The following is a 26768-nucleotide window of genomic DNA, read 5'->3' on the forward strand; positions in this document are numbered from 1 at the left end:
AGTATAGCTTGAAGTCTGGGATTGTGAGGCCTCCTGCTTTGGTTTTCTTTTTCAAGATAGCTTTGATCTTTTTCAAGATCAGGGTCTTTTCTGGTTCCATACAAATTTTAGGATTATTTGTTCTAGCTCTGTGAAGAATGCTGGTGTTATTTTCATAGGGATTGCATTGAATATGTAGATTGCTTTGGGTAATATCGACATTTTAACAATATTTGTTCTTCCTATCCAGGAGCATGGAATCTTTTTCCATTTTTTTGTGTCTTCTTCAATTTCTTTCATAAGCTTTCTATAGTTTTCAGTGTATAGATTTTTCACCTCCTTGGTTAGATTTATTCCTAGGTATTTTATGTTTTTTGTGCAACTATAAATGGGATCGATCCCTTGATTTCTCTTTCTGTGGCTTCATTGTTGGTGTATAGGAATGCAGCCAATTTCTGTGCGTTGATTTTATATCCTGCAACTTCTGCTGAATCAATTCTAGCAGAATCTTGGTGGAATCTTTTGGGTTTTCCATATAGAGTATCTTGTCATCTGTGAAGAGTGAAAGTTTGACCTCCCCCTGGCTGATTTGGATGCCTTTTATTTCTTTGTGTTGTTTGATTGCAGAGGCTAAGACTTCCAATACTATGTTGAATAACAGTGGCGAGAGTGGACATCCCTGTCTTGTTCCTGACCTTAGGGGAAAAGCTGTCAGTTTTTCCCCATTGAGGATGATATTAGCGTTGGGTTGTTCATAGATGACTTATATGATCTCGAGGTGTGCTCCTTAAATCCCTGCTTTCTTGAGGGTTTTTATCAAGAAAGGATGCTGTATTTTGTGAAATGCTTTCTCTGCATCTATTGAGAGGATCATATGGTTCTTGTCATTTCTTTTATTGATGTGATGAATCACGTTAATTGTTTTGCAGATATTAAACCTGCATCCCAGGTATAAATCCCATTTAGTCGTGTTGAATACTTTTTTTAATGTATTGTTGGATCCAGTTGGCTACTATCTTGTGGAGGATTTTTACATCCATGTTCATCAGGGAAATTGGCCTATAGTTCTCTTTTTTAGTGGGGTCTTTGTCTGGTTTTAGAATCAAGGTAATGCTGGCTTCATTGAAAGAGTTTGGAAGCTTTCCTTCCATTTCTATTTTTTGGAACAGCTTCAAGAGAATAGGTGTTAACTCTTCCTTAAATGTTTGGTAGAATTCCCCTGGAAAGCCATCTGGTCCTGGACTCTTGTTTTTTGGCAGATTTTTGATTACTAATTCGATTTCCTTACTGGTTATGGGTCTGTTCAAATTTTGTATTTCTTTGTGTTTCAGTTTTGGTAGTTTATATGTTTCTAGGAATTTGTCCATTTCTTCCAGATTGCCCATTTTGTTGGCATATAATTGCTCATAATATTCTCTTATTATTGTTTTTATTTCTGTTGTGTTGGTTGTGATCTCTTCTCTTTCATTCTTGATTTTACTTATTTGGGTCTTTCCTTTTTCTTTTTTTATCAAACTGGCTAGTCGTTTATCAATTTTGTTAATTCTTTCAAAGAACCAGCTTCTGGTTTCATTGATCTGTTCTACTGTTTTTTTGGTTTCGATAGCATTGATTTCTGCTCTAATATTTATTATTTCCTGTCTTCTGCTGGTTTTGGGTTTTATTTGCTGTTCTTTTTCCAGCTTATTAAGGCATAAGGTTAGGTTGTGTATCAGAGATCTTCCTTCTTTAGGAAGGCCTGGATTGCTATATACTTTCCTCTTATGACTGCCTTTGCTGCCTCCCAGAGGTTTTGGGTTGTGGTGTTATCATTTTCATTGACTTCCATATACTTTTTAATTTCCTCTTTAACTGCTTGGTTAGCCCATTCAGTCTTTAGTAGGATGTTCTTCAGTCTCCAAGTATTTGTTACCTTTCCAAATTTTTTCTTGTGGTTTATTTCAAGTTTCATTGCGTTGTGGTCTGAAAATATGCACGGTATGATCTTGATATTTTTGTAGTTACTTAGGGCTGATTTGTGTCCCAGTATATGGTCTATTCTGGAGAACGTTCCATGTGCAGTGGAGAAGAATGTATATTCTGCTGCTTTAGGATGAAATGTTCTGAATATATCTGTGAAGTCCATCTGGTCCAGTGTGTCATTCAAAGCCATTGTTTCCTTGTTTATTTTTTGATTAGAGGAATTGTCCATTGCTGTGAGTGGGGTGTTGAAGTCTCCTACTATTATGGTATTACTATCGATGAGTTTCTTTATATTTGTGATTAATTAATGTATATATTTGGGTGCTACAACATTTGGCTCATGAATGTTTACAATTGTTAGGTCTTCTTGGTGGATAGACCCTTTGATTATGATATAATGCCCTTCTGCATCTCTTGATACAGTCTTTTAAGTCTAGATTGTCTGATATGAGTATGGCTACTCCGGCTTTACTTTGTTGACCATTAACATGATAGATGGTTCTCCATCCCCTTACTTTCAATCTGAAGGTGTCTTTAGGTCTAAAGTGGGTCTCTTGTAAACAGCATATAGATGGATCTTGTTTTCTTATCCATTCTGTTACCCTGTGTCTTTTGATTGGAGGATTGAGTCCATTGACGTTTAGAGTGAGTACTGAAAGATATGAATTCATTGCCATTATGATGCTTGTAGAGTTGTAGTTTCTGGTGGTGTTATCTGGTATTTTCTAATCTTTGTTACTTTTGGCATTTATTTATTTATTTATTTCTACATATTTTCATCTTTTCTCCCCTCAGAGAGTCCCCCTTAAAATTTATTGCAGGGCTGGTTTAGTGGTCACAAACTCCTTAATTTTTGTTTGTCTGGGAAATTTTTTATCTCTCCTTCTATTTTGAATGACAGCCTTGCTGGATAAAGAATTCTTGGCTGCATATTTTTCTGATTCAGCACACTGAATATATCCTGCCACTCCTTTCTGGGCTGCCAAGTTTCTGTGGATAGGTCTGTCTTCCTTTGTTGGTTAGGGACTTTTTTTCCCTTGCTGCTTTCATGATTCTCTCCTTGGCTGAGTATTTTGTGAATTTGACTATGATATGCCTTGTTGATGGTCGGTTCTTGTTGAATCTAATGGGTGTCCTCTGTGCTTCCTGGATTTTGATGTCTTGGTCTTTCCCCAGGTTAGGTCGCTATGATATGCCCACATAACGCTTCTAGCCCTATTTCTCTCTTTTCCTCTTCTGGGACCCCTATGATTCTGATGTTGTTCCTTTTTAATGAGTTAATGATTTCTCTGATTCTTAAATCATGCTCTTCTGCCTTAATCTCCCTCTTTTTTTTGTGCTTCATTATTCTCTACATTTGCTCCCTATATCGCTGATTCTCTGTTCTGCCTCATTCATTCTTGCCGCCGCTGCATCCATCCATGATTGCAGCTCAGTTATAGCATTTTTAATTTCATTCTGGTTATTTTTTACTTCTTTTATCTCGGCAGGAAGGGGTTCTAAACTATTTTCGACTCCAGCTAGTATTCTTATTATCGTGATTCTAAATTCTGGTTCAGACATCTTGCTTATATCTGTGTTGGTTAAATCCCTGGCTGTCGTTTCTTTGTGCTCTTTTTTTTGGGGTGAATTCCTTTGTTTTGTCATTTTGAAGGGAGAAAAGGAATTAATGAGGTAGAAAAATTAAAATAAAAAATATTAAAATTAAAAAACTAAACACACACACACACACACACACACACAAATCAAATAAGTGATGCTAGATCCTAGGTGTATGTTGGTCTGGGTGTTGAAAGTGGTTTCATAGATTAGAGAAAGAAGGGGGGGGAAGCAAAAAAAAGCAAATAGTTTGAGAATGTGAAAAAATCAATACAATGAAGTAGACTAAAATGAGATGATGGGAGTAAAATATAATTTGAAAAAATATACACAAATTAAAGAATATAGTAGAAAAAAATTAAAGAAAAATATTTTAATAAAAATTAAAAATAAATATGATTTTTTTTCTTTTTCTACATTCAAGAAAAAGAAATGAAAAAGAGAAAAAAGATAAAAAAAAGAAAAAAGGAAATCGTTTGAAAATTTAAAAAGGTGAATACACTGAAGTAGACTAAAATAAAATGATGGAAGTAAAATTGAATTTGAAAAAATTTACATAAAAGCAAAAAATATAGTAAAAAATTAAAAATATTGTTAATAGAAATTGAAAGTAAAAATGAAGTTTTTCTCGTTCTGCATTCAAGAAAAAGAAAAGAGGGGCGCGTGGGTGGCTCAGCCAGTTGAGCGTCTGACTTCGATTCAAGTCATGATCTTGCAGTTTGTTAGTTTGAGCCCTGTATCGGGCTCCGTGCTGACAGCTCAGAGCCTGGAGCCTGCTTTGGATTCTGTGGCTCACTCTCTCTCTGCCCCTCCCCTGCTCATGCGCTGTCTCTCTCTGTCTCAAAAATAAATAAAACATTAAAAAAATTTTAAAAAAAGGAAACGAAAAAGAGAAAAAAAGAAAAAAACAGAAAATCATTTGAAAATTTGAAAAGGTGAATACACTGAAGTAGACTAAAATAAAATGATGGAAGTAAAATAGAATTTGAAAAAATTTACACAAAAGAAAATATATAGTAATAAAAATTAAAAATATTTTTAATAAAAATTGAAAATAAAAGTGATTTTTTTCTTTCTGTATTCAAGAAAAAGAAAAGTGTAAAAGAGAAAAAAAAGAAAGAAAATTGAATAGATGGACCTGCTAACAGATTGAAGTAGGACTGAAATTACTTTGTTTTCCCCAAGAAGTCAGACTATGTAGTGCTTTATAGTCCATAAACTAAGCAGGCGGTGAGACTTGTGTTCTTGCAGACCGAAGTTGGCCCAGTTGGGCGGGGCTCAGTGTAAGGGCTCCACTCTCCATTAGATGGCGCTGCTAGCCTACTGGGGTGGAGTGTTGTGGCGCTGGTAGGTGTGTATGCGCATGCGCAGGAGCTGTAAAAAGGGCAACACCCAGCTACCCCAGGATTCACTTCAAAAAATTTTTTTTAATGTTTATTTTATTTTTGAGAGAGAGAGAGAGGACAGAGAGAGAGAGAGAGAGAGAGCAGGGGAGGAGCAGATAGAGAGACAGAGAGACAGAGACAGAATCCAAAGCAGGCCCTGGGCTCTGAGCTCTCAACACAGAGCCTGATTCAGGGATTGAACCCATGAACCATAATATCATGACCTGAGCGGAAGTTGGATGCTTAACCGACTGAACCATGTAGGCACCCCCCAGGATTCACTTTTTAAGTTGAATGTTGGTGGATTCCTGGCACACACAGTGAAAATTACCATCACCTTTTTGTAGGGCAATGTGATATGTGTCTATAATTTTTAAAATTTCCATGTACTTTGACCCAAAAATTTTACCTTGAAGAACATAGACATTTGCTTAAAGATACTTGTATGAAGATGCTCATTGAACTGATTTTTGCAAGTAAAAATATATTGGAAAATTTACAAATATTTTTAAATAGGGATTGGTTAAGTAAATAATGCAATACCTATAGTAGTGGAATAACACTTAGGTATTGAAATTACTTTGTGAATTATTGTTTATTATTGTAAAAAGATATTTATAATATATCACCCATGAGACTCGATCTTGGGCAGAGTATATTTATATAATATGAACTCTTAAAATATACATATCGGGAAAAATATATTTTAGATTAACAATGTGTCTCTGGTTAAACTGTGAGTTTTTTAACATACTCATTTGTTTATATTTTTCTGATTTTTACATCATGGAATAATGTTTGGAAAGTACTGGTGTAAATTATACTTCATGTAATGAACTTAGTGCAGTTTCCTGGCTGTTCACATTTTTAGATAGATTTTTATTTTCTTTATTCTTTATTGCTTATTGTCTGCTTTTATCCTAATATTAAGGCTTAAGTCCAGTTGCAGCCAAGCCTGTTTTTGAGATTCGTTCTCCTCAAATCTGCTCATACAGAGGGAATCAATAGCTTCCCTTCTTGATGGTCTCAAAGCAGGTGCTTATAGGCCTGTCATTGTATCTGGCACACAGTATTGCAGTGATTTCCTTACATATTTCTCTCTTACTATGGAATTGAAATCTAGATGATGGCACTAAATATGTCTTGTTGAATTTTGTTTTCTTCAAGGTACTTAATATATACTTAAGAGCCTGACAGACTGAATGAATGGCCTTCTCCATGTATCAGGTGCAGATGAGAATGTGAGATGAGAATTACCTAATTTCAGACTCAGTTGTATTGAAGGTTACAGCCATTCTTTTTGTCATTTTAAAATCACCATAAAATTAATTAACTTAAAAATAATTCTGAGAATTTTAAACAAGATAGCATATACAGTAACTGATAATTCCTAGACGGACTCTTAGAAAACATATATAAGCATGTTCTAAAATTTATGAACAATTTTGATCCTTCAATTTAGAGCACTCTGGAAATATATGGACCTACATGCAAGTAGTGATTAGTGAAATGGTATGTATAATGTCATTAATATACATTTGAAAGGGATTTTCAATTTAATGTATCCCTTTTATAAGAAAAATGAGCTGAACAACTATATAATAAAAGGCACAGATCCCAAAGGACATTTAAAGTTTTGAGAAACATCAAAAACAATAAATATTTTGTACTAGGTAGATTTCCTATATGTACTTTGCTAAGAAGAGTACAGAATATTTATTGGTTTTCATCTTCATTGCTAAATAGAATACAAAATATTGATGAGAATATCATTAGAGTCCCAAAACAACAATAAATAAATATTCCAGTATGTTTAACTTTAGAAAAAAACCTTTTATTTATTTTTTTTTTAAATTTTTTTTTTCAACGTTTATTTATTTTTGGGACAGAGAGAGACAGAGCATGAACGGGGGAGGGGCAGAGAGAGAGGGAGACACAGAATTGGAAACAGGCTCCAGGCTCCGAGCCATCAGCCCAGAGCCCGACGCGGGGCTCGAACTCACGGACCGCGAGATCGTGACCTCGAACTCACGGACCGCGAGATCGTGACCTGGCTGAAGTCGGACGCTTAACCGACTGCGCCACCCAGGCGCCCCTGAAAAAAACCTTTTAAAATTCCTGTCAGCTCAAGATAAAATTTTAAAAATATATAGAGTTAATTGCCTGATTGAGAAAACTGCTATTTTGTCTAGAGAGGATATTGTCTGGCATTCAACTCCCAGAGGAGTCTCTATTTTGAGTTAAAAGAAATTATGAAGCCTCTTACCTGCACAGCACAGTAGCATATTATTTAGTAGTTCCCCTAATACATACAAATCATAGCAGAGGTGATCTCTATATACCAGAACGTCCTTTTAGAGATAGTTATGTCAGTTGACAAATGCCTTCCATAGAATCAGCCTCCATGCATTGTTCTGCCCCTTCAAAATTCACTGTGCTTTGTTTCATCTCACTGTGCTTACTAACCAGTTTGAAAGTCAGTGCAGTCTTTTGTATTCTTTTTCCAAAAATAGCAATAATAGGAGCAATGTGCAGTAATTAGGACACTTAAATTGATGGCCGAATTTAAATGTTCTATTATCTTCTTAGCTGCGGATGCTGTCTGTATATGTGCATGTGATTTTTTGGAATAGCCCTATTGGCATCATGCGTGAGTATCATGTAAAGTTAAATGGCAAGCAACAATGCACCAAAATATATTATTGAAGAATATAATCAACCACGGATGGAAACAGATTACTGAGGTATAGATTTGCTAGTAAGGGTAGGTGTATAATATAGACCATAGCCTGATTTTGCTTAACTGTCATAAAATATACTAGGAAAACTATATGTTCGATGGGAATGAGATTTTATTCAAAGACATTATTTAAAGACAGATGTTTAGAAAATATATTTAAAAACAAAAATATATATAGCAGAGAAATTCTGTATTATAAAATCATGTCAGTTGTTTGGTAAAAATCTTGAAGAAATCTCAAAACCTCATTGCAACATCCATGACTCTTTCACTCGTGATTGATCCCTGCTTGGTCCAAAGCAAATTGGACCTTTCCCTTTGTGGTAAGTATTAATTTCTGGATGATCTCCAAAAGTCACAGTCTTTGTCTTTCCTGCCATACCTATGTACTGTGCTTATATATTCAACAAATATTATTGAGTACCTGTTATATTCTAGGAATAGAGCTAGGTACTGGGAATACAAAGCTAAACAAGGAGGGCTGGGAAATATGGTTCAGCATGAAAGAACTTAAGGTTTGTAGTGGAGACCTGGCAACAAATCCAGGCTCTACTTCTTACAGAATGTGGGTCGTGGGAAAGTGGCTTAATCTCTTTGTCTTGCAGTTTCTTCCCTAGAAAATGGGGAGAAAAGCGTTAGATTCCACACAAGGTTAGAATGAAGAATAAGTGTAAGAATTTGTATGTATGTATATACACATTATGTATAAAATGTGTACGTATATGTATGCATGTATATATAAACACATTACATGTATGCATATATATGTAGATACCAAATATTTATATAATATTCTATACGTAATACTCCTATACTCTTTACCACAGATGTTGGGAAACTACTGAATATTTTAAGCAAGGCTGTATTAGTTTTAGATTTGCATTTTTGAAAGATCACATTGGCAGGAGAAAGAAGGTAAATCAAAGAGGTGAGATTGGAAATAGCCAAGCTAGTTGGCTGATGTAATTGATAAGAGATAATAAAGGCTTATACTAGGAGTGTAGCTAGGATGAAAGATCAACTCCTCTAAACGGAGACAGAAGAAGACTACAGAAAAGGTGGGAGGAGTCCAGAATGATATTCAAAACTTTTTGGGGAACTGAATGGATGCTGGTAGTGTTAACCTGAAAGAAAAGGGTTAGCCCAGTGGATCCCAACTGGGGGTGATTTTGCCTTTCAGGGGACATTTGCCAATGCCTGGAAATATTTTTGGTTGTTCTCTGGAGATATTTTGATTGTCACAAGTTGGAATGGGTGGGGAATTCTATTGGCATATATTGAATCAAGCTTAGTCTTCAATAATGCCTACATCCTTAACAACAAAGAATATCCCGCTCCTATCACTGAGGTTGAGAAACCTGACATTAAGGAAAAGAAGCAGGATTTAGACACTTTGGTAGAGAAGGGAAATGTTAAACTCAGGTTTGGATATTTTGAATTTGAAGTGCCTTTAAACATGGTGCTCATTGTGCTTAAGTTACATGACCAAAAATCAAGTAGTGGGGTGATGGGATAAAGTTGAAAAATTAGTTGCAGCCACAAACCACAGAGAACAGAGTATATATAAACAGTATAGAAAGATTCAGTTAGGCATATCTGCAGACATTATGGTTATTTCTGAACACAATATATGTATGTATGTGTGTGTGTGTGTGTACATATATATATGTACACACATACATATATATACACACACATAATGCATATATATACATATATATACACACACAATGCATACATATATATTATACACACACACACATATATATATATATATATATATATATATATATATATAATGTTTATATAAAAGAGAATAACAATGTGGGCTCTTTCTTCTTTGGGTGTTTTCAAATAAGTTATTTAGCTATTTTATGGAATTGAGTAATGCACCATGTTTTCATGTCCTAAGAAACAACATAGGATACATACTGTCTTCAAGAACTTTCTCTCTTTATAAAATATTTCAGAGGTTTAAATAGTCACTATACATTTAAATTCATGATGGGCTGGACCAGAGAATGCAAACTGAAAGAGGTGGGAAAAGATCAGATTTGAAAGCAAAGCTTGTTTTGCTCCTCACTCATCACAAGGTTGTACCACCTCATATTTTACTTAACTTCTTCCTAAAGGGTGGACATCATGTAGATGATGTAATATTGATGAATTTCAGCTGAATTCTAATAGTAAACAGGAACATAATATTGGTGTGATGATTTTATCTATAGCGTATTTCTTGTTTTCACATTGCTTTGTTTTATATTTTAGGAACACTTTTTGGTGGTGGGGGGAGCTCCATGTATTCTTCTCATGGATCTGTTAGTTCCCAAGATTTAATTAATGAGGCCAACTAATTCAGATAATTGATTCCATGGTCGAAAATTTTGAGCCAATTATCCACCCAAATTGACCTTTCTGATGTAATACTATTTAAATTGCTATCCTCAGCTTATGTTTAATTATTGTATCTGAATAATGTTTAATGAGTTCCCATGTTTAATTACTGTTTCTGACTAATGTAAATGCTCTTAAGTAATCTCTGTCATTATCAGCTAAGCAACTTAAGCTCTGTGGGGTCTGTCCTCAGCTGATTTCCAGGCTCATCTTGCACTATGGGCCCCTCTTGTATATTATGTGCTAGCCCCTGGCATTCTCTTAGTTCCCATAATGCACAGAGGTGTTTCATATCTTCGGGCATCACAGCTGCAATTTCCCCTTACTTCTGCTCTGGTCTTTAGATATCAGCCTATGACAGTAACTGAAGAACACTTTCTTTTCTGGTTTTCCAGAATACTTTTCTCATGGACTGACTTCATTTTAGCATTACATGTCATTGTGCAATTTACCTTTATATCAGGTACTACAATTGTTGTTGTTTTTTGTTTTGTGATCTGTGTTTATTGGATTTTGTGTCACAAGCTGTAAATACTTGTAACTCACCATTGAATACTCTACAGTATTTGTTAGTTAAAAGTAACTGAATGAATAAGAATCAATGAATGACTCAGTCAACCACAAAAATTGATAGGCTTTTAATTGCCAATATTATACATATATGGGTTTCTAAAGCTGTGGCGTTAGCACAGTGACTGAAAAATACAAATGTAAACAAAAATCAGAAAGTGAAAAATAAAGACACGAGTGAAATGACAGCCACAAGCCAGTAGGGAGCTTGGAGAAGACTTCAGGACAATTGTGAAGTGGATAACCCATGCCGTTGGCATTCAGATGCAATATTTTTAACACTATGGATGCCAATGAATAATAAGTTAAGCTTGTGCATCTAGCATGTTAGTTCTCAATCGCTGGGGGCAGTGGGAGCTTGGAAACACTAATGTCAGGCAGATGGTTGGTTTATGGTCACACAGCAGAGCTCTGCTTAGACACACCAAGCCAAAGACCCAAATGTACCTTTGCATATTTTCAAGAATATACATTCAATTAGGCTCTTTCTAACATGTGCCATTCATTCAAAGTGTTACATTAAAATATTTATGAATATAGAACAAGTCTAGGAGTAGTCTTATTCAAAGAATCTCAACAGAAATTTGTTTTTAAGATCCAAAATAAACTTTCATTCAGCAACTAAGAAATATTTGTCAAAAAGTTAGGTGGGACTATGTGTAGGCAGCATCTAATATGGCCACCAATGGTCCCTGCCTCCTGGATTCACAGCCTTGTGTAAGGTTTTCTACTTGAGTGTAGGCTGGACTTTTTTAAAAATTTTAAGTAGGCTTCACACCCCATGTGGAGCCTGTGTTCATGACCCGGAGATCAAGACCTGAGTTGAGATCAAGAGTCAGACACTTAACTGACTGACCCACCCAGGCACACCAAGTGTAGGCTAGACTTATTGACTCAGTTCTAATAAAAAGAATATGATAGAAAAGATGAGCCGGCACTTTAGAGATGTGGTTATAAAAAGACTGTGTCTTCAGTCGCGGGTACTCTTTCTTGTTGTCTCTCACATCACTTCCTCTCTGGAAAGCCAGCTACCATGTTACAAGTGTGGCAATAGATGAAGACTACCCAGTGAGTACAAGCAAAGATTATTTATTCAGAGCTGGTCATATAGCAAGAGAGTCTGTCACTGTCACTTAAATGTGGCAGAGACTCAAAGGCAGGCAGAAGTGTGGGCAAGCTTGACAGAGGGCAAAAAAGGGAGGGGCTTCAGGTATGCACTTATTGGGGGCTGTTACGGGAGAGCTGAAGGTGGACTAGAGAACATTCTACTGGTTAGGGGAGCAATTTTGCTTTCTCTGGTTGGTCTTCAATTGAATCCAGGGGGCAGAACGTAGGGAAGCTGACAGTCTTGACCATTTGTGCCCAGTTGCTACAGAAGTCATGGTTTTACCTCCTAAGCAGGTTGCTGCAGAGGTTACAATCTGGTTTTCTGGACTGGTTGCTGCAGGTTGTGGGTCAGAGTTGTGTTTCTATAGATGGTCTCATCATTGTCCTTTTGTGTATTCTGCCTCTTGAGAGGCAGTCTTGTGGAGAGGCCCACATAAATGAGACTGGATGCAGATTTTCAGAGCCCACCATGACCTATGTGACTGACCTTGGAAGCAGATGTTTGTGCAATGGAGCTTTGAGATGACCGCATTTCTGGAAGACCCCTAGATTGCAGCCTATGGGAGCCCTCAGCTGAGATAACCTAGCTAAGATGCTGATTTCTGACCAAAAAATGTTTTGCAATAATAAATGTTTATGGAGTCAGGCACTAAATTATGGCCATTTTGTTATGCAGCAATAACTAACTAATACAGATGGGAAGGATATAGTGTTTGGTCAGTCAGATTGCCAAGAAATTTAGCTCAGAAAGTTCAAGTGGTTTTGTCTGGGAGGCACAGGCAATTGTAATATTTCTCAGAAGGCACCATTTCTCTCTAAGAATGTAAAAACTAAGAAAGAGTTAAGTCATTATTCTTTACACCTTCTCTTCCTCTTCTACATTCTATTTTGTTTAATGACAGCATCATCTACCTTGCCCAGTAGCCAAGAATATCTTGAGTTATCCTTGATTCTTGAAACAAATATTTATGGAGTCTCTACTGTGTACAAGATAGTGTTCTGTCACTTAGAATACAACAGGGAGCTCACATTCCAATGAGAAAAAGAGGGTAATTCTTGTGTGGAGAGTCAGGGCAAATTTTGTATCATCACACAGTATGTGATAAAGAATATGCTTTGTTGAGACACCCTATAATCCAAACATGGGTCCCTTACTTCTTCTGTAATCCAGTGGGGACTACTTCTAGACATGAAATTGGTCTGTGGTCCAAGGAAGAGCCATCACTCTGTTTCCTTTCCTTCTTACTGTGAGAGCATGTGAACAACTGTTTGCTATTGGAGGGACTACTTGAGTACCCAGGTCATCTGGGCAGTAGTTTAGAGTTGTTGTCTGGGAAATCCAGCTGCTCAACCCATGGAAACCTGAGAAAGGATTAGGCTGACATTGTTATCTCATTCCATCCATGTACCAATATATGGTCATCTACGTTATGAATATATCTATATTCTTTTTCTACAAATATATGTGTATATTATGCTCCCATTTCTCACATTTGTTTTCTTTCTCCTGATTTTGAAACTGATTTTATTTTGTTTTAAATAAAATAAAATCATCAAATTTGTTGACACCAGGATATTGCTGTTGCAATAACAACGTTAACTATTACTGATGCCAGGTAGATTTGTGTGCATTCACTGTGAACCAGAAACTGATTGTACAGTTGGATGAAAAATATATTTTATTTTTTGTAGGGAATCTAATGCCTTATGATCAGAGGTGACTTAATGCACTAATATTGCACCTTATTAGACAGTGTTCCGCAATATAGCATAACTATGGATTTTTATAAAATTTGGCGACATTTTAAAACATTGTAACATACCTTGGTCAGGTTAATCATTCTAGGAAAGATCAGATGTCTGTAGTCGTATGCTGATTGCTCAGCTCCCGGTTTAGCCAGAAGGAAATTACTCAGAAGCTTCCTGTAAAATCATGCCATTGACCTCTGTGAGGGATCTGTGTGGTTATTCTATTTATTATTCTTTTGTTAAATCCATATACAGTAAAACCTTGGTTTGTGAGCATAATCTGCTCCAGAAATATGCTTTTAATCCAAAACACTTGCATATCAAAATAAATTTCAAGAACCATTGTCTCAGTTGTGATCCTGTGACATTCGGCATCACGTACTACTTGTATTGCAAGATATCCTCATTTATCAAGTAAAAATTTATTAGAAATGTTTGCTCATCTTGCAGAACACTTAACAGAACAATTTCCTCGCAATCCAAGGTCTTATTGTATTTGTTTATTGTGACTATTTAAAAATTATTTAGTACTAACCTTAGTATAATACCATAATTACATTTTCTTTCTTATACAACTTTTTATTTTATCTGGAGTTAATATTTGCTTTCCTTTTCAACTTGCTTAATTTTCCTAGAACTAATGATTAAGCGTTCTCATGTCTGCAACAGGAATGTGAAAGCATTTATCCTTTAATGGTGGATTTTCCCTTGTGTTTCATGCTACACATATTACTTCCATGACTACCTATTTAAAATGTTTTATTTTTGTTTTGAGTTTCTTTGCCACTCTCAGAGGTAAAGTTATTGTCCAGTTTTCCTTTTCCAAATTGTAAGTGGCAGTGTGTTTCTCAATTTATACCTCCTCTCTAAACAAATTCACTTATTTTATGTGTACATGATTGGCATCAGTAAACATTTCATGTAAGTTTTTGCAAAAATGAGGGCCTCACTCACCATGTTCTACATTGAGGTTAGTATCTGTATTTTGCTTAGATTTTATGATGACTGAGACATATACTCTTGGTGTTTTTCATTTTTCCAACTGTTCCAACTATCCAGAGATGATACTAAACCAGCACAGTAACCACAGGCTTTGCTTATCATCCTTCACCTGTGGATCCTTTAAGATACCAATCACATGCTTTCTGCGATTGATGCACATTTTCTGAAACTGAGCTGCAAGGTCCTCAGTTCGTTCTCATATTATGCCTGTAGTTAATTGGTATTTTGATTGAACCAGCAGAAGTATAAAAATGCCTATGAATCAAAGGAAATTATTCTCATTAGATATGAAACAAAGAAAGCAGTGGTTTCAAGAACAAATATTATTCAAAAATATTCTCATTAAAAGAAATTGCTCTCTCTGGTATAATAAAATTCTTCTAAAGAGAAGCATCTGGCAGAATCATATAACTTGCTGTAGCATAACATTTGGGATGAATTCAGTTGCTTCATGTCACAAAATGCTTTTCAAGGCTTCTCAGTATTTTGTCTTCATTTCAACTTATCTATGTCTCACAGTTCTCCAATTAGATCATTTTTTACTTTGTTTTTCTTTAAAGGCATCATATTATGAATATTGTAGGGAAGTTACAGTCCCTTGAAGGTTAGAAATATTGCCAAGTGGCATTAGTTCAGGCCTGTGTGGGGAATGTGCAAGTTTTTCTGTGCTGGATTCACCTGTATCTGTTTTCTATATGAATGGGTGGGAAGGGTGAACTATAAATACTTAGACAAATGAGCTGTAGAACTGGACACTGGGAAAAGACAGTGATTTCAGCCCATGGGTTCACTTGCCACCTGTGTTTCACCCAACATTTGAGCACCATTGAGTTAATTCCTAGAAGAAACATTAGAATTATGCTTGTCAATGGGTCTTAAAGTTGGAAGGAATTTTAGAGGTCATTTCATCCTCTAGACTCTTCACCCTCCAGATCAATTGTTTAAGTGACTCCTCTCATAGGGCACTGGCTACTTTTCAAGGAAACCTGTTCCATTGTCCCAAAGCTTTTATTAAAGATAGGCTTTTTTTTCCATTATTTTCTTTCTGGGTCTAGCAAATTCTTTGAACCCAACTTCAATAAGGGCCTTTAAATTTCTGAAGGCAGTTTCTACATATCCCCTAAATATTTTTCCAGTGATACGTGCATAGCACCATAAAAGAACTTGGGTGGGGTGGTGGTGAAAGGATAACATTATTGCCTGTCAGGAGAATGTGTTGGAATGAATAGAAATAGTATGAGGATTTTTTTTTTAATTTTAATTTTTTTTCAAAATTTTATTTAAATTCAGTTAGTTAACATATAGTGTAATATTGGTTTCAGGAGTAGAATTTAGTGACGCATCACTTACATACAACACCCAGTGCTCATCACAACAAATACCCTCCTTAATACCCATCACCCATCTAGTCTATCCCCCACCCACCTTGCTCTATTAACCCTCAGTTTGTTCTCAGTATTTAAGAGTTTATCTTTTCTCTTTCCCTTTCCTATATGTTCATCTGTTTTGCTTCTTAAATTCTACATATAAGTGAAATCATATGGTATTTGTCTTTCTCTGACTGACTTATTTCACCTAACACAGTACACTCTAGTTCCATTCATGTCATCGCAAATGTCAAGATTTAATTATTTTTGATGGCTGACTAATATTCCATTGTATCAAATGCCTTTTTTGCATCTATTGGTGTGATCATGTGACTTTCTTCTTTAATGTTGACATCATTGATTATGATTTTAAATTTCTTTTTTTTAAGTTTATTTATTTATGTTTGAGAGAGACAGAGATAGCATGGGTGGGGGAGGGGCAGAGAGAGAGGAGACTGAGAATCCCAACCAGGCTCCCTGCTGTCAGTGTGGAGCCCGATGTGGGGGCTCGAACTCATGAAACCATGATATCATGACCTGAGCAGAAAACCAAGAGTTGGGTACTTAATCGACTGAGCCACCCAGGCACCCCTGAATTTATTTTCATTTAACCATCCTTGCTCCCCCTGTAATAAATATTTGCTCTTACATATTTTGTATTATGCTTATTCTAGTTATGAAATAACTACATTAACTACAAGTACCTGCTTACTAATGTAAGTATATTTGTCTGCTCTTTCATTCTGTCTCATATTTTCCCCCATGTTAATGATTCCTTTTAACTAATTAACTTTTTTAGTGTGTTTATTTTGAGAGAGGCAGAGAGCACAGGCAGGGGAGGGGCAGAGAGAAAGGGAGAGAGAGAATCTCAAACAGGCTCCAGTGGTGTCAGTGCAGAGCCCCGGCATGGGGATCCATCCTATGAATGGTGAATTCATGACCTGAGCCCAAATCAAGAGTCAGATGCTTAACGAACTGAGCCACCAAGTCGCCCCTCCTCTTAATTTAAAGTAAAACTGAAGTAGGTTTGTGCAATGGGGCTATCGCAGATGAGTGGAAGCAGCTTGGTCTTGACCAGTGACCAGAGATGTGGCTTGGAGCTGCAGCTGCCAGATGCATAGGTGGGACTTGAAGTGGTACAGGTGGTGGATGATGTGGGGTGATTCTCCAGGTCCACCTGGGGGGGTCCACAGTCAAAGTCTCATTCTTCATACTTTTCTAACATTGAATCAGTGCTGCTACTGTGGAGGGTTAAGTGTATACAGACCCAGGAACACAACATCTCAGCCCACTGCTGGGTCAGCTCCTCCACATCTAGGCCAGCTCCAGTAGGGACGGCACGTCTGGGATTGCAGACAGTGCAGCGCATGTGCAGTGACCGTGGTGATGTACGCTTCTTGGGGGGCTGGGGGCAGTAGTCTGAATCTGATCCACAGAAGCTGCTTTATTTACTGAAGCAAGCCTAGAGAATTTAGGAGATCCCAGCGCACCTCCCCTAAGCTCCTCATCTTTCTCTGTGGGATGAGGACCTGGGGTTGGGGGGAGGTTCTGAAGACTGCTGCAGCTACAACAAGCACCAAGTACTCAGAAAATTTCTTTTTTTTTCTTTGTTCTTTTGTTTTCTCTTTTATGACACTGTCTCTATTGGGCTTTGTTATTACTATTTGATGGCTTTATTAAGTGAACTGTGAAGGCTTCCAACTTTTACTGCAGTGGAGAAAGAAATATCTGCTATTTCGATAGTAAATGGAACTCGTGTGGTCAACTGATTCTGGATTTTCCGGCTTCCTTTTTCTTTTCCACATGAACCCATGTCTGAATGCAGACTCTGCGGTTATGAACTCATGTAGTTCACTGTGTATGGCCGTGCAGTCTGAGCATTGCACAAAGGTGTCTGGCCTGGGGGCCAGTGGATGCAGCATTCAGCAGGGCTTAGCTCTGTAAGATTAGGGCTCTGTTATAGATCAGAATGTACTTTTTTCTGTTTCACACAAAGCTACAGTACCAGCCAGCATCATAGAGCAGGAGCTAAATGTAATTATGCGAGCTGTTTCATCTCCCTGAGCCTGTTTCCTTATCTGTTAAATGAATTGTTTTGTGCCCCTTACTTCTCTCTCCAGGTTCTTAAATACATGTGTAACGATTATGGAAACATTTAACATTATTTTAATTTATTTGTCACTTAATGATTTTTTTTTGTTATTCACATCTTAGAAGAATTTTAGAATATATCCAAATATTTCTTGTTACTTCTATCTCTTTTGATTTTTTTTTTAAAGCAAAAGACATTGGAATGTCAGGGGAATGGATTACCCTTGTCAAAAATATAAATGATTCCTGCTCATAATAACAATTTAAAAGTCCACTTGCATCTTGTTAATCATTAACTTATTTATGGAAAAACCTTTGGCATCCAGATAACTTTTTATGTAAGCGACAAGATAGGAAATGTTTAAGAAATATAACTTAATCATTGTTCTCTATCTTTGTAAATGAATGCAGTAATTGCAGTGGCATTTTCTAACAAGGAGAATTCAACCAATTCATTTTTATAAAGGGAAAATAGGCTTCAGGGTAAATAGCGCACATTGATTAACTACTTAATACACCATTGGCCTAACAGAGGAGTACTTTCAAATGATAGTTTCTCAATTAAAAAAAAAAAAAAAGTACCACACAATCCTATGTGGTGATTACAAAAGCATCAGGAAACTTGACAGTTGTGCTTGGAATATGGACCAGTAGAGATTGTGCTGTGTGGTCCAGTATTGCCATTAGAACGTATGTGAATTGGCAGGGGGGAGGGGGGCCTGACTTGTTTAATTGTGGCCCCCAGTGGCCACTCACAGTCTTGTTTTAATGGTATAAAAAATGTGTGTTGCGACCACATTGCAAGCACCAGCCAGACTAAATATGGTTCTTTCACAGGACTATGATACAATCTGAATGATAACAGCGATTGCAGGGAATGATGTTAAGTGAGTCAGAATGTGATTTCAATTCCTAGACAAATGAGAAAAAGCACTCCATGATAGAGTTGTGAACGAATGTTTAAGGTGCGGTGTGATCTGGTGACAGTGAACAGAGACCCTAATTTAAAGTAGGAACTTTGTCCAGAATAAGGATTTCAACAGCCCTGCTTGCTAATTAACATGTATTCTACTGATGGTCTAAGAAAAACCTCACTGTACACACTACAGAAAGAGGTAGAGAAGGAATTAGTAGTACTTTACTGAGTAGTACTTTCAGATGTTTATTCTGCTAATGAAATGGCAGAATAAAACTAGGATAGAGGTTCATCAAAACTGAAAAGAAGGTGAGGTGCCTGGGTGGCTCTTTCAGTTAAGCTTTCTACTGGCTCAAGTCATGATCTCTTTTTTGTGAGTTCGAGCCCACATCGGGTTCTGCACTGATAGCACAGAGTCTGCTTGGGATTCTCTCTCCCTCCCTTTCTTTCTGCCCTTCACCCACACTCCCTCAAAATAAATGAACTTTAATAAAAAAAAAACTGAAAAGAAAATGATTTTTCTAGGGATATGGTAGGTCAAAGAAGGGGATTATTCATTACATATGGAATCTCTAGTAAGTGTCTATAGAAGTAACATTTCCATCAAAACTACAATTAAAGTTTTCTTTTAAGGCCAGCCAATGTAACTGAAGGATCAACAATCCACTGAAACCTTGAGCCTATTTGATAGGAAGAAATGTATCTGCTTGTATATATATTTGAAGGTGAGAGTCTCTTATGGAACTTGATGACTAATACATACTTTAAAAATCTGAATTCAATTTTCATCAGTAATTTGTATTAAGCCCACCTTGCTAAGATCTTCAAAATATCACTTATGCCCATGGTTTTATTAGGCACTGAATTAATCCAGAGTAAAGGAAGTATCACTACAGGGGAGATACACTAGAATGAGTTTCTTGCAAGAATTGGGACATGAGCTAGTTTTTTTAAGGACTTCAAAGAAAGATCCATCCAGTGGATGTAGAATCACCTGGCGACACTTTGATGTATGGGAAATCAAATAGCTATGTCCTGGTTAAGGTGACTATAGGGAAGCATTACACTGCTTTCTGGCCCTGCTGAAAAAGCTGACCAATAGCTAGTTAATGTGTATTTAGGGGTTGGGTACTGCCTGTGCTCATGCATTCTTTAGACCATGTTATCTATGGAATATCTTGTTCTCCACCCTGCTTTCAGCATTGGCTGGTTTGTAGTCTTGAGAATGCCTTGTTTTTTTGCACACTTTCTACACATTCTTACTGGCACTTAACCACTGACATTGCACGATGTTTTCCCTATAATGTATGCCTAATAAATGCAGGAGCTTGACAGCAGCTTGGGGGTGGGGGTGGGGGGGCTTCCCTTAGTCTCCCTCTCACGTCTCTTGACTTGCATGGAGTCTTGAGTGATCCTTTCTGCCGTCCTCGTCTTCACTGAACAAAGCCAAAAGCTGAAGACGCAACTGGTGACCTTGATGTGATAAGCCAAAGCCGCATTGATGAAGCAAACAGTGGGGATCCTAGATACAAAGCTTTCAGTGGCAGAAGATCACTTTGATCTGACAATAGACAAACATCCTGTATTTTGAGGAGTGAATGTGCATCACAATGTTTGGTGATTATTAATCTATTAGTATTCTGAGTAGATTGAAATTAGGTGTGAGTTCAGTGTTGAGTCTATTGTCAAGATTGAGGAGATGGATATGTAGACACGGATGGTGGTCATAATACAAGATTTTAAAAATTGACAAAATGGTATAAACCAGGAGAAAGACTGTGCTGATGTCAATGTGGGATAGTCAGGAGTAGGGGGTAAGAATCAGAGAGCTCATTTCCCAAGATTAAAGCAAAACAAAATCTTGCTGAAAAAAGAGCACAATATATTCTATCTAATAAAAAATACATGAGTGATTGTCAACTAGAAACATGGGTGGCTGCAACACTGCCAGCTACCTACTGTCAATCTCTGTGTCTTCTCCTGTGATCAGCTTCAGTCAATAATTTTAAATGCTCAGAACCTCATTTTTTGTTGATTTCTGAGGTGATGCTCACTTAAGGGTGTGTGTTCAACTGTGGAATATGATATAATTTCTGGGACTATTCTTCAGTCCCAAGAGAAGCTTCAGTGTGATTATCTCTCCCAGACTGCAGGCAGTTCTGAAAAATGAACTAGCTTGACATGAAATTGCCAAAATAACTCCTTCTGTGATAAAACTGATAGAATTAAAAAAACAACTATAGCCCTCCTTTTCTCTCCTACAGCAAAAGCATACAAAGACTCACTGCTTGTGACGGCTAGTGTTCATATCATTTGGAATTACTTACTTAAATTTGACATTGGTAAACAATTAAGCAAATCCCAAGAGGTGATCACAAAGGAGAGTTAGGTTTAATTTAGGTATCTTAATGAGCTTTGCTTTTGATATGTAGGCATAATTAGTGCATTGAGCACAAGTTAACCCTAATTAAATTGATTAACTTGGGCAATATTTGCTCTGTTTGATATAATGAAAATAAGCCTAAAGATTTTTTTAAATTAGCTTATTTTTAGTGTCTACTAGTTTCATATCTACATGTTTACAGTCAGTTTAAGTAATATGTTATGATAGATGATGGAAATTATCTTAAGACTTGTATAGTCAGTCCTGTGTTTAGAGATTTATAATATTTGAACAAAAGGGAGTCTATATATTCCACCCCCCCACACACAAAGGATATTTACAACATTTTGTAAAATAATTTTGGTGAATCAAGTGAGTAAATATTATTTGTAACTGATTATATGTTGTTAACTTCTATCTAGCCAAACTGATCAAATAACTAGTCGTTTACTTTGTACACTCTAGCCTATTCCTCATAAGAAAGATCTATGAAAAGCCTCTCAGAGGAAGTAGAATAACTCACCCATTTTTATGAAAAGATGGAGAAAGTAGCTGCCTGTGGGCATGATCTGTGAGCTTAGGTGGTGATGGGAGAAGACACGTCTCTACTCCCATTCTAGCCCAAAAATACCACCAGAGAGAAGAGTTGCCATTACTGGGTTTTGATTTTTGTTCTTATTGCGTCTTAGTTTTTTTTTTTTTATTATTATTACCATGTGTCTCTACGAGACTTCTTTTTTTTAAATTAATTCATTTTAATAGTTTATTGAGGTCTAGTTGACATATGATGAACTGCACATATTTGAAAAGTACAATTTGATAAAATTTGATATATAGTACACCAATAAAACCAGCGCAATCAAGATGATGAATACATGCTTTACCCTTAAAAGTTTCCTCATACACCTTTGTAATCTCCTGCTGGCAAACATTGCCTCTCAGAGTCCCTGTCCTCAGGCAACCCTTGACCTACTCTTATTTACCGTTAAGTTTATATAAGTGGAGTCATACTCTCTTTTGCCTGGCTTCTTTCATTTTGTATAATTATATCGATATTTATTCATATTATTATGTGCAGCAATGTATTTTAATTACTGACCGGTATTTCATCTTACATGTATGCCACAATTTTGTATTCGTTTTCATTTTGGCAGTTAGACACTTAGGGCATTTGAATTGTTCCCACTTTTGAATAATTAAAAGTAATGATACTATGAACATTCATGTACAAGTGTTTTTATGGACATACGTGTGTTTTTTAAAGTTTTTTTTTAATGTTTATTCTTTGAGAGAGAGAGAGAGAGAGAGAGACAGAGCATGAGTGGGAGACGGGCAGAGAGAAAGGGAGACACAGAATCTGAAGGCTCCAGGCTTGGAGCTGTCAGCACAGAGCCCGACGCAGTGCTTGAACTCACAGACTGTGAGATCATTACTTGAGCCGAAGTCAGTCACTCAACCAACTGAGCCACCCAGGCTCCCTGACATACATATGTTTTAATTTGACTTGGGTAAATAGCAGGAATGGAATGACTAGGTCATTTCCCAAAGTAGTTGTAGCATTTAACATTCCCACATGCAGTATATAGCATTTCAGTTGTTTTATTTTGATACGGTCACGTGATTTAAATTTTAACCACTTAGATGTGTGTAGTTTTTTTTTTTAGATTAATTTATTTTAATAGACTTCTTGATTAAGAGGATTTAGCACCTGCTCATAGTAGGTACTCAATTATTATTTGTTATTTGAGTAAAGACAGAAGTGGGTGTTGATATTCTCATGATAAAAAAAGTCTAAAATGTCTCAAAAGAGGCCCTGAGCTCATCCTTGTAATAACATTTATTTGCATTGTTGTCTTTCCCATTCTTGCGTTAACTTAGAAACAACAAAATAAAATCCATTCATCTACTAGACAGGTGTCCCAGACTAATATTTCTTTGCTTACAGCACAAGCCAGAGAATGACATTTTAAATTAGTTATAGCAGACATTGTACTTTTAACTTTGTGACTGAGCCATTATAAATATCACTGAACTTTATCTGTATGGAAAGCAGATCTTAATATCATGCATGGTTTCAGATCATGAAGTTATATGCAGAAGTAGAAACAACTGGAAGAGTTAAACTCAGGAATTTTGTTTTTGCTCATTTGATCTGGATATTTTAGTATTGTCAGTCTTTACAAAGTGATCAAGTGAGTTGACATTTTTCAACATTCGACTGAAACAAAGTAATAAATTAGTAAGGCAAATGTTAGAGGTTCTTGGGTATTTACTCTTGGTTTATACTTTGCTGGCAATTTTAATTGTGTGTTCACATACATATGAATGCCTTGCACTTTCAAGTTATGGAAAATAATAAACAAATTTACATTGAAGAACTGAAGGTTTATACATCATTCTTCCCACTTGCTCATTTTTAAAATTTTTCTTTCCCTGTCTGCTGCCTTTAGATCCTTCCTTTTGTCCTTCTATATGATTTTTAGTATAACATGATGGTCACAATAGAATGATCCTATAGTATGTAAGAGTCAGTGATCCTCTAAAATGTGCCCCAATTTTTCCCTACAGTTACCAAAAATATATAAATGCTCATTTAAATAAGTAATATGGTAAGCCAGCTTCTTGAAAAAGTTGTAAGGTAGATAACAAAATAAGTGATTGCATTTTTCTTAAAGAACAACAACAACAAAATCTTTACTTGGTTTAAGTTGTTAAAAAATCTTTTTCCTGAGAATATTCTTGAATCAAACTGTTGGATGTTTCAGATGAGTAAGACCCAGTACTTGCTTTCTGAGTGCTCTTAATTTGGGGTTGGAGGAAGGGAAGAAGGAGAGAGAGGGATAAATAAAATGAGGAATGCTGAAATCAGTGCTAGGAAATATCAAGGTAGCACAGAGGTGAAGTATCAACTCAAGAGGGCTTTTGGAATACTCAAAGGACTAGAGGAGAGAGGATAGATGAAAAGGAAGGTCAGGGTATACCAAAAGGGAAGGTAACATAAGAGCAAAGTTGTGTTTGTCCACCAGAGACAGAGGGAGAGCATCAAGAAGGATTTTGAATTTTAGACACTCTAATCAAGGAAATGGTTACCTTCCCATAGACAATAAAAAAAAAAAAACAATAATGTGCCAAACTGAAATAAGTCTAAGGAGGTTAAATAATTTTCTTATTTTCTTTCCTTTGTTATTTTGATCATCTTTTGGGGGGGATAACATAAAATATCAAAAGCTCTCTTTTTTAAAATATATTTTTAAAGTTTTTATTTATTTGAGAGAGAGAGAATGTGAACGAGGGAGGAGCAGAAAGGGAGGGAGAGAGAGAATCCCAAGCAGGCTCCATGCCTTCAGTACAGGACTTGAACGCAGGACTTGAACTCATGAACCGTGAGATCATGACCTGAGCCAAAACCAAGAGTCAGACGCTTGAACTATTGAGCCATCCATGTGCCCCCCAAAACTTTCTACAATCATCATTCTCATTGTGGTTCCTTTGCTTAGCAGGATATACTGAATCAGTCCCTGTGCTTCCAATGGGCTAAGTTAGCACTGGCATTAGTAGGAATGGAGATCTAGGACAGAGGAGATCTGCTTATCAAATCCACATAGTGCTATCTGCTAGCACTATGGTACTTGCTGGGGACACCATCATTCCTGCCCCCAGGAAGCTCACAGCTGGGTGGGGAAGACTGAGAAATGAACAAAGGCTAATGATGCAATTGGAAAGGTGCTCCACGTATTGCCTCAAGTGTGCACAATTTCAAGTGGGGAAGGCTTTCTAGGTGAAGTGACAGTTCTACCCGTCTGCACCTCCCTTTTCAGGTCCCAAAGAGACAAGTTTGACTTTTTCCTGTACCGGAGTTTATGATCTGATTTTTACGTTTTTCTTCCTTCCAACCATGAGATTGAGTATTAGGACTATTTTATGAAGAAATAAAACCACTTCATATTAAGTAATACAATCATAACATTTTATTCCACATATTTTATATGTAAATCTCTAAAGAATAACTTCATTAGCCTATGATCACTTTATTATACAAGTGTAAATATGATTTATGTACATGATACAGGGAAGAAAATCTAATAGCAGATGAGAGCTTTATTCTCTTTGTATTTCTTCTTTTATTTATGAAGAGAAATTAGTATACTACCTGATAGGTACTGTTGAAGGTCTTTTAATAAGATTAACTGATATCCTAATGTTGACTCTGTGAAGTAGGCACTGTTACTATTTCTGTTTTATAAAAAGGGAAACAGGGACACATACAAGTTAAATAACTTGCCCCGAGTCTGGGTGGCAGGCAGCAGAGCCAGAATTGGAAACAAGGTAATGGCTGTAGAGTGTAGAATGGCCGTTCTATGCAACTACACCAATAGGTAAGATTGATATTACTGGTTCTTCAGTCTTCTGGGCTTACACTTTCTTTTAATATCCAAATAGAATGTATCAAATTACTATACAATTTCCTATAATAAACTCAGGACCCAACCCACTATTTTTAAGGGTTCCCCTGAGAGTATGCTTTTGTATTACCCCTGCTGGCCCCAGGTCCTGGGTCCTTCTGTCATCCTGGCACTTGCCTGCTTTCTCCTTTCCTGCAGATGCTGGCCACTCTTCACTCCCATACGCCACTGGGGCCGAGAAGTCAAGACTGTCTCCTTCCAATCTCCCAGCACTTCATTAGCCCACAATTGCCCAAACCAGTCTATGGCAGGTTTACTGAAAGTGTGAGGGTGGTGTGGTAAATAGTAGCCCGAGGCAGAAACTTCTGTGTCTGGACATTTAAAAATCATCCCTTGTTAGTGGAAATTTCGTACCAGGTCCTTTTATAAAAACCCTTTCAACTTCCTGCTGTTTTGCCAGAGCCACTTCTATTCTACAAACTCTTTCAAACCATAGCAGGCACAGACCACCCAAAACTCCTATCCCCCTCTTTATGTAGAAAATTTTCTAATCTTTATTCCACTTTTTTTTCCATCTAGACTAGTCCAGGGAACCTTGCCCTTCACAATGAGAAAGAGCATAAGGGTATTTTCATTAACAAAGACCTCTGAACATGAGTGGTGAATCACAGCAGTCATTCACTATCACCTTTTTTCCCCAAGGCCTATTTTTATTACATTAAAAATAATTGTAGGTAGAAGAAAAAAACTATTAGGCATGTGGGAGTATTGGTCTGTAAACCACCCCCCCCCCACCTCCCCACCTTACAGGGAGGATAAAGAGAGATTAAAGAAAGAAGCAGCCATTCCAGATTGGTAGGCGGCAGGTATGAGCAGCCACGGAACTTACGAGGCTTGTCTTGTGCAGCTGAAAGATGAGTAGATCTCCACACCCACTCACCAGAATCCTCACAGTTTATATAGAGACCTTGACTGGGTTCAGTCATATATACAGTCCAGATGGCCTCAGACACACCTTACTCTGTCAAGGGTGTGTTCTTGGGGCAGCTTCTAGCATCAGGAAGGCAAGTGGAATGAACACTCCAAGGGCAGAGGAGAGGGTAAGGAGCCTCCAGTGGTAG

The 26768-nt window shown here is 36.8% G+C and overlaps 1 protein-coding gene across 1 annotated transcript in view; it reads left to right on the forward strand.

Annotated features, from left to right (window-relative positions):
• Positions 1 to 26768, forward strand: part of LOC116738136 (glypican-5-like) — a 174283-nt gene that overhangs the window by 13299 nt on the left and 134216 nt on the right. Inside the window, exon 2 of the mRNA XM_032593620.1 lies at positions 11950 to 12076. Coding sequence (XP_032449511.1) covers positions 11950 to 12076 — 127 coding nt within the window. The remainder of the gene's footprint in view (positions 1 to 11949; positions 12077 to 26768) is intronic.

The sequence above is a fragment of the Lynx canadensis genome, chromosome A1, assembly GCF_007474595.2.
Source record: "Lynx canadensis isolate LIC74 chromosome A1, mLynCan4.pri.v2, whole genome shotgun sequence".
Taxonomy (NCBI): domain Eukaryota; kingdom Metazoa; phylum Chordata; class Mammalia; order Carnivora; family Felidae; genus Lynx; species Lynx canadensis.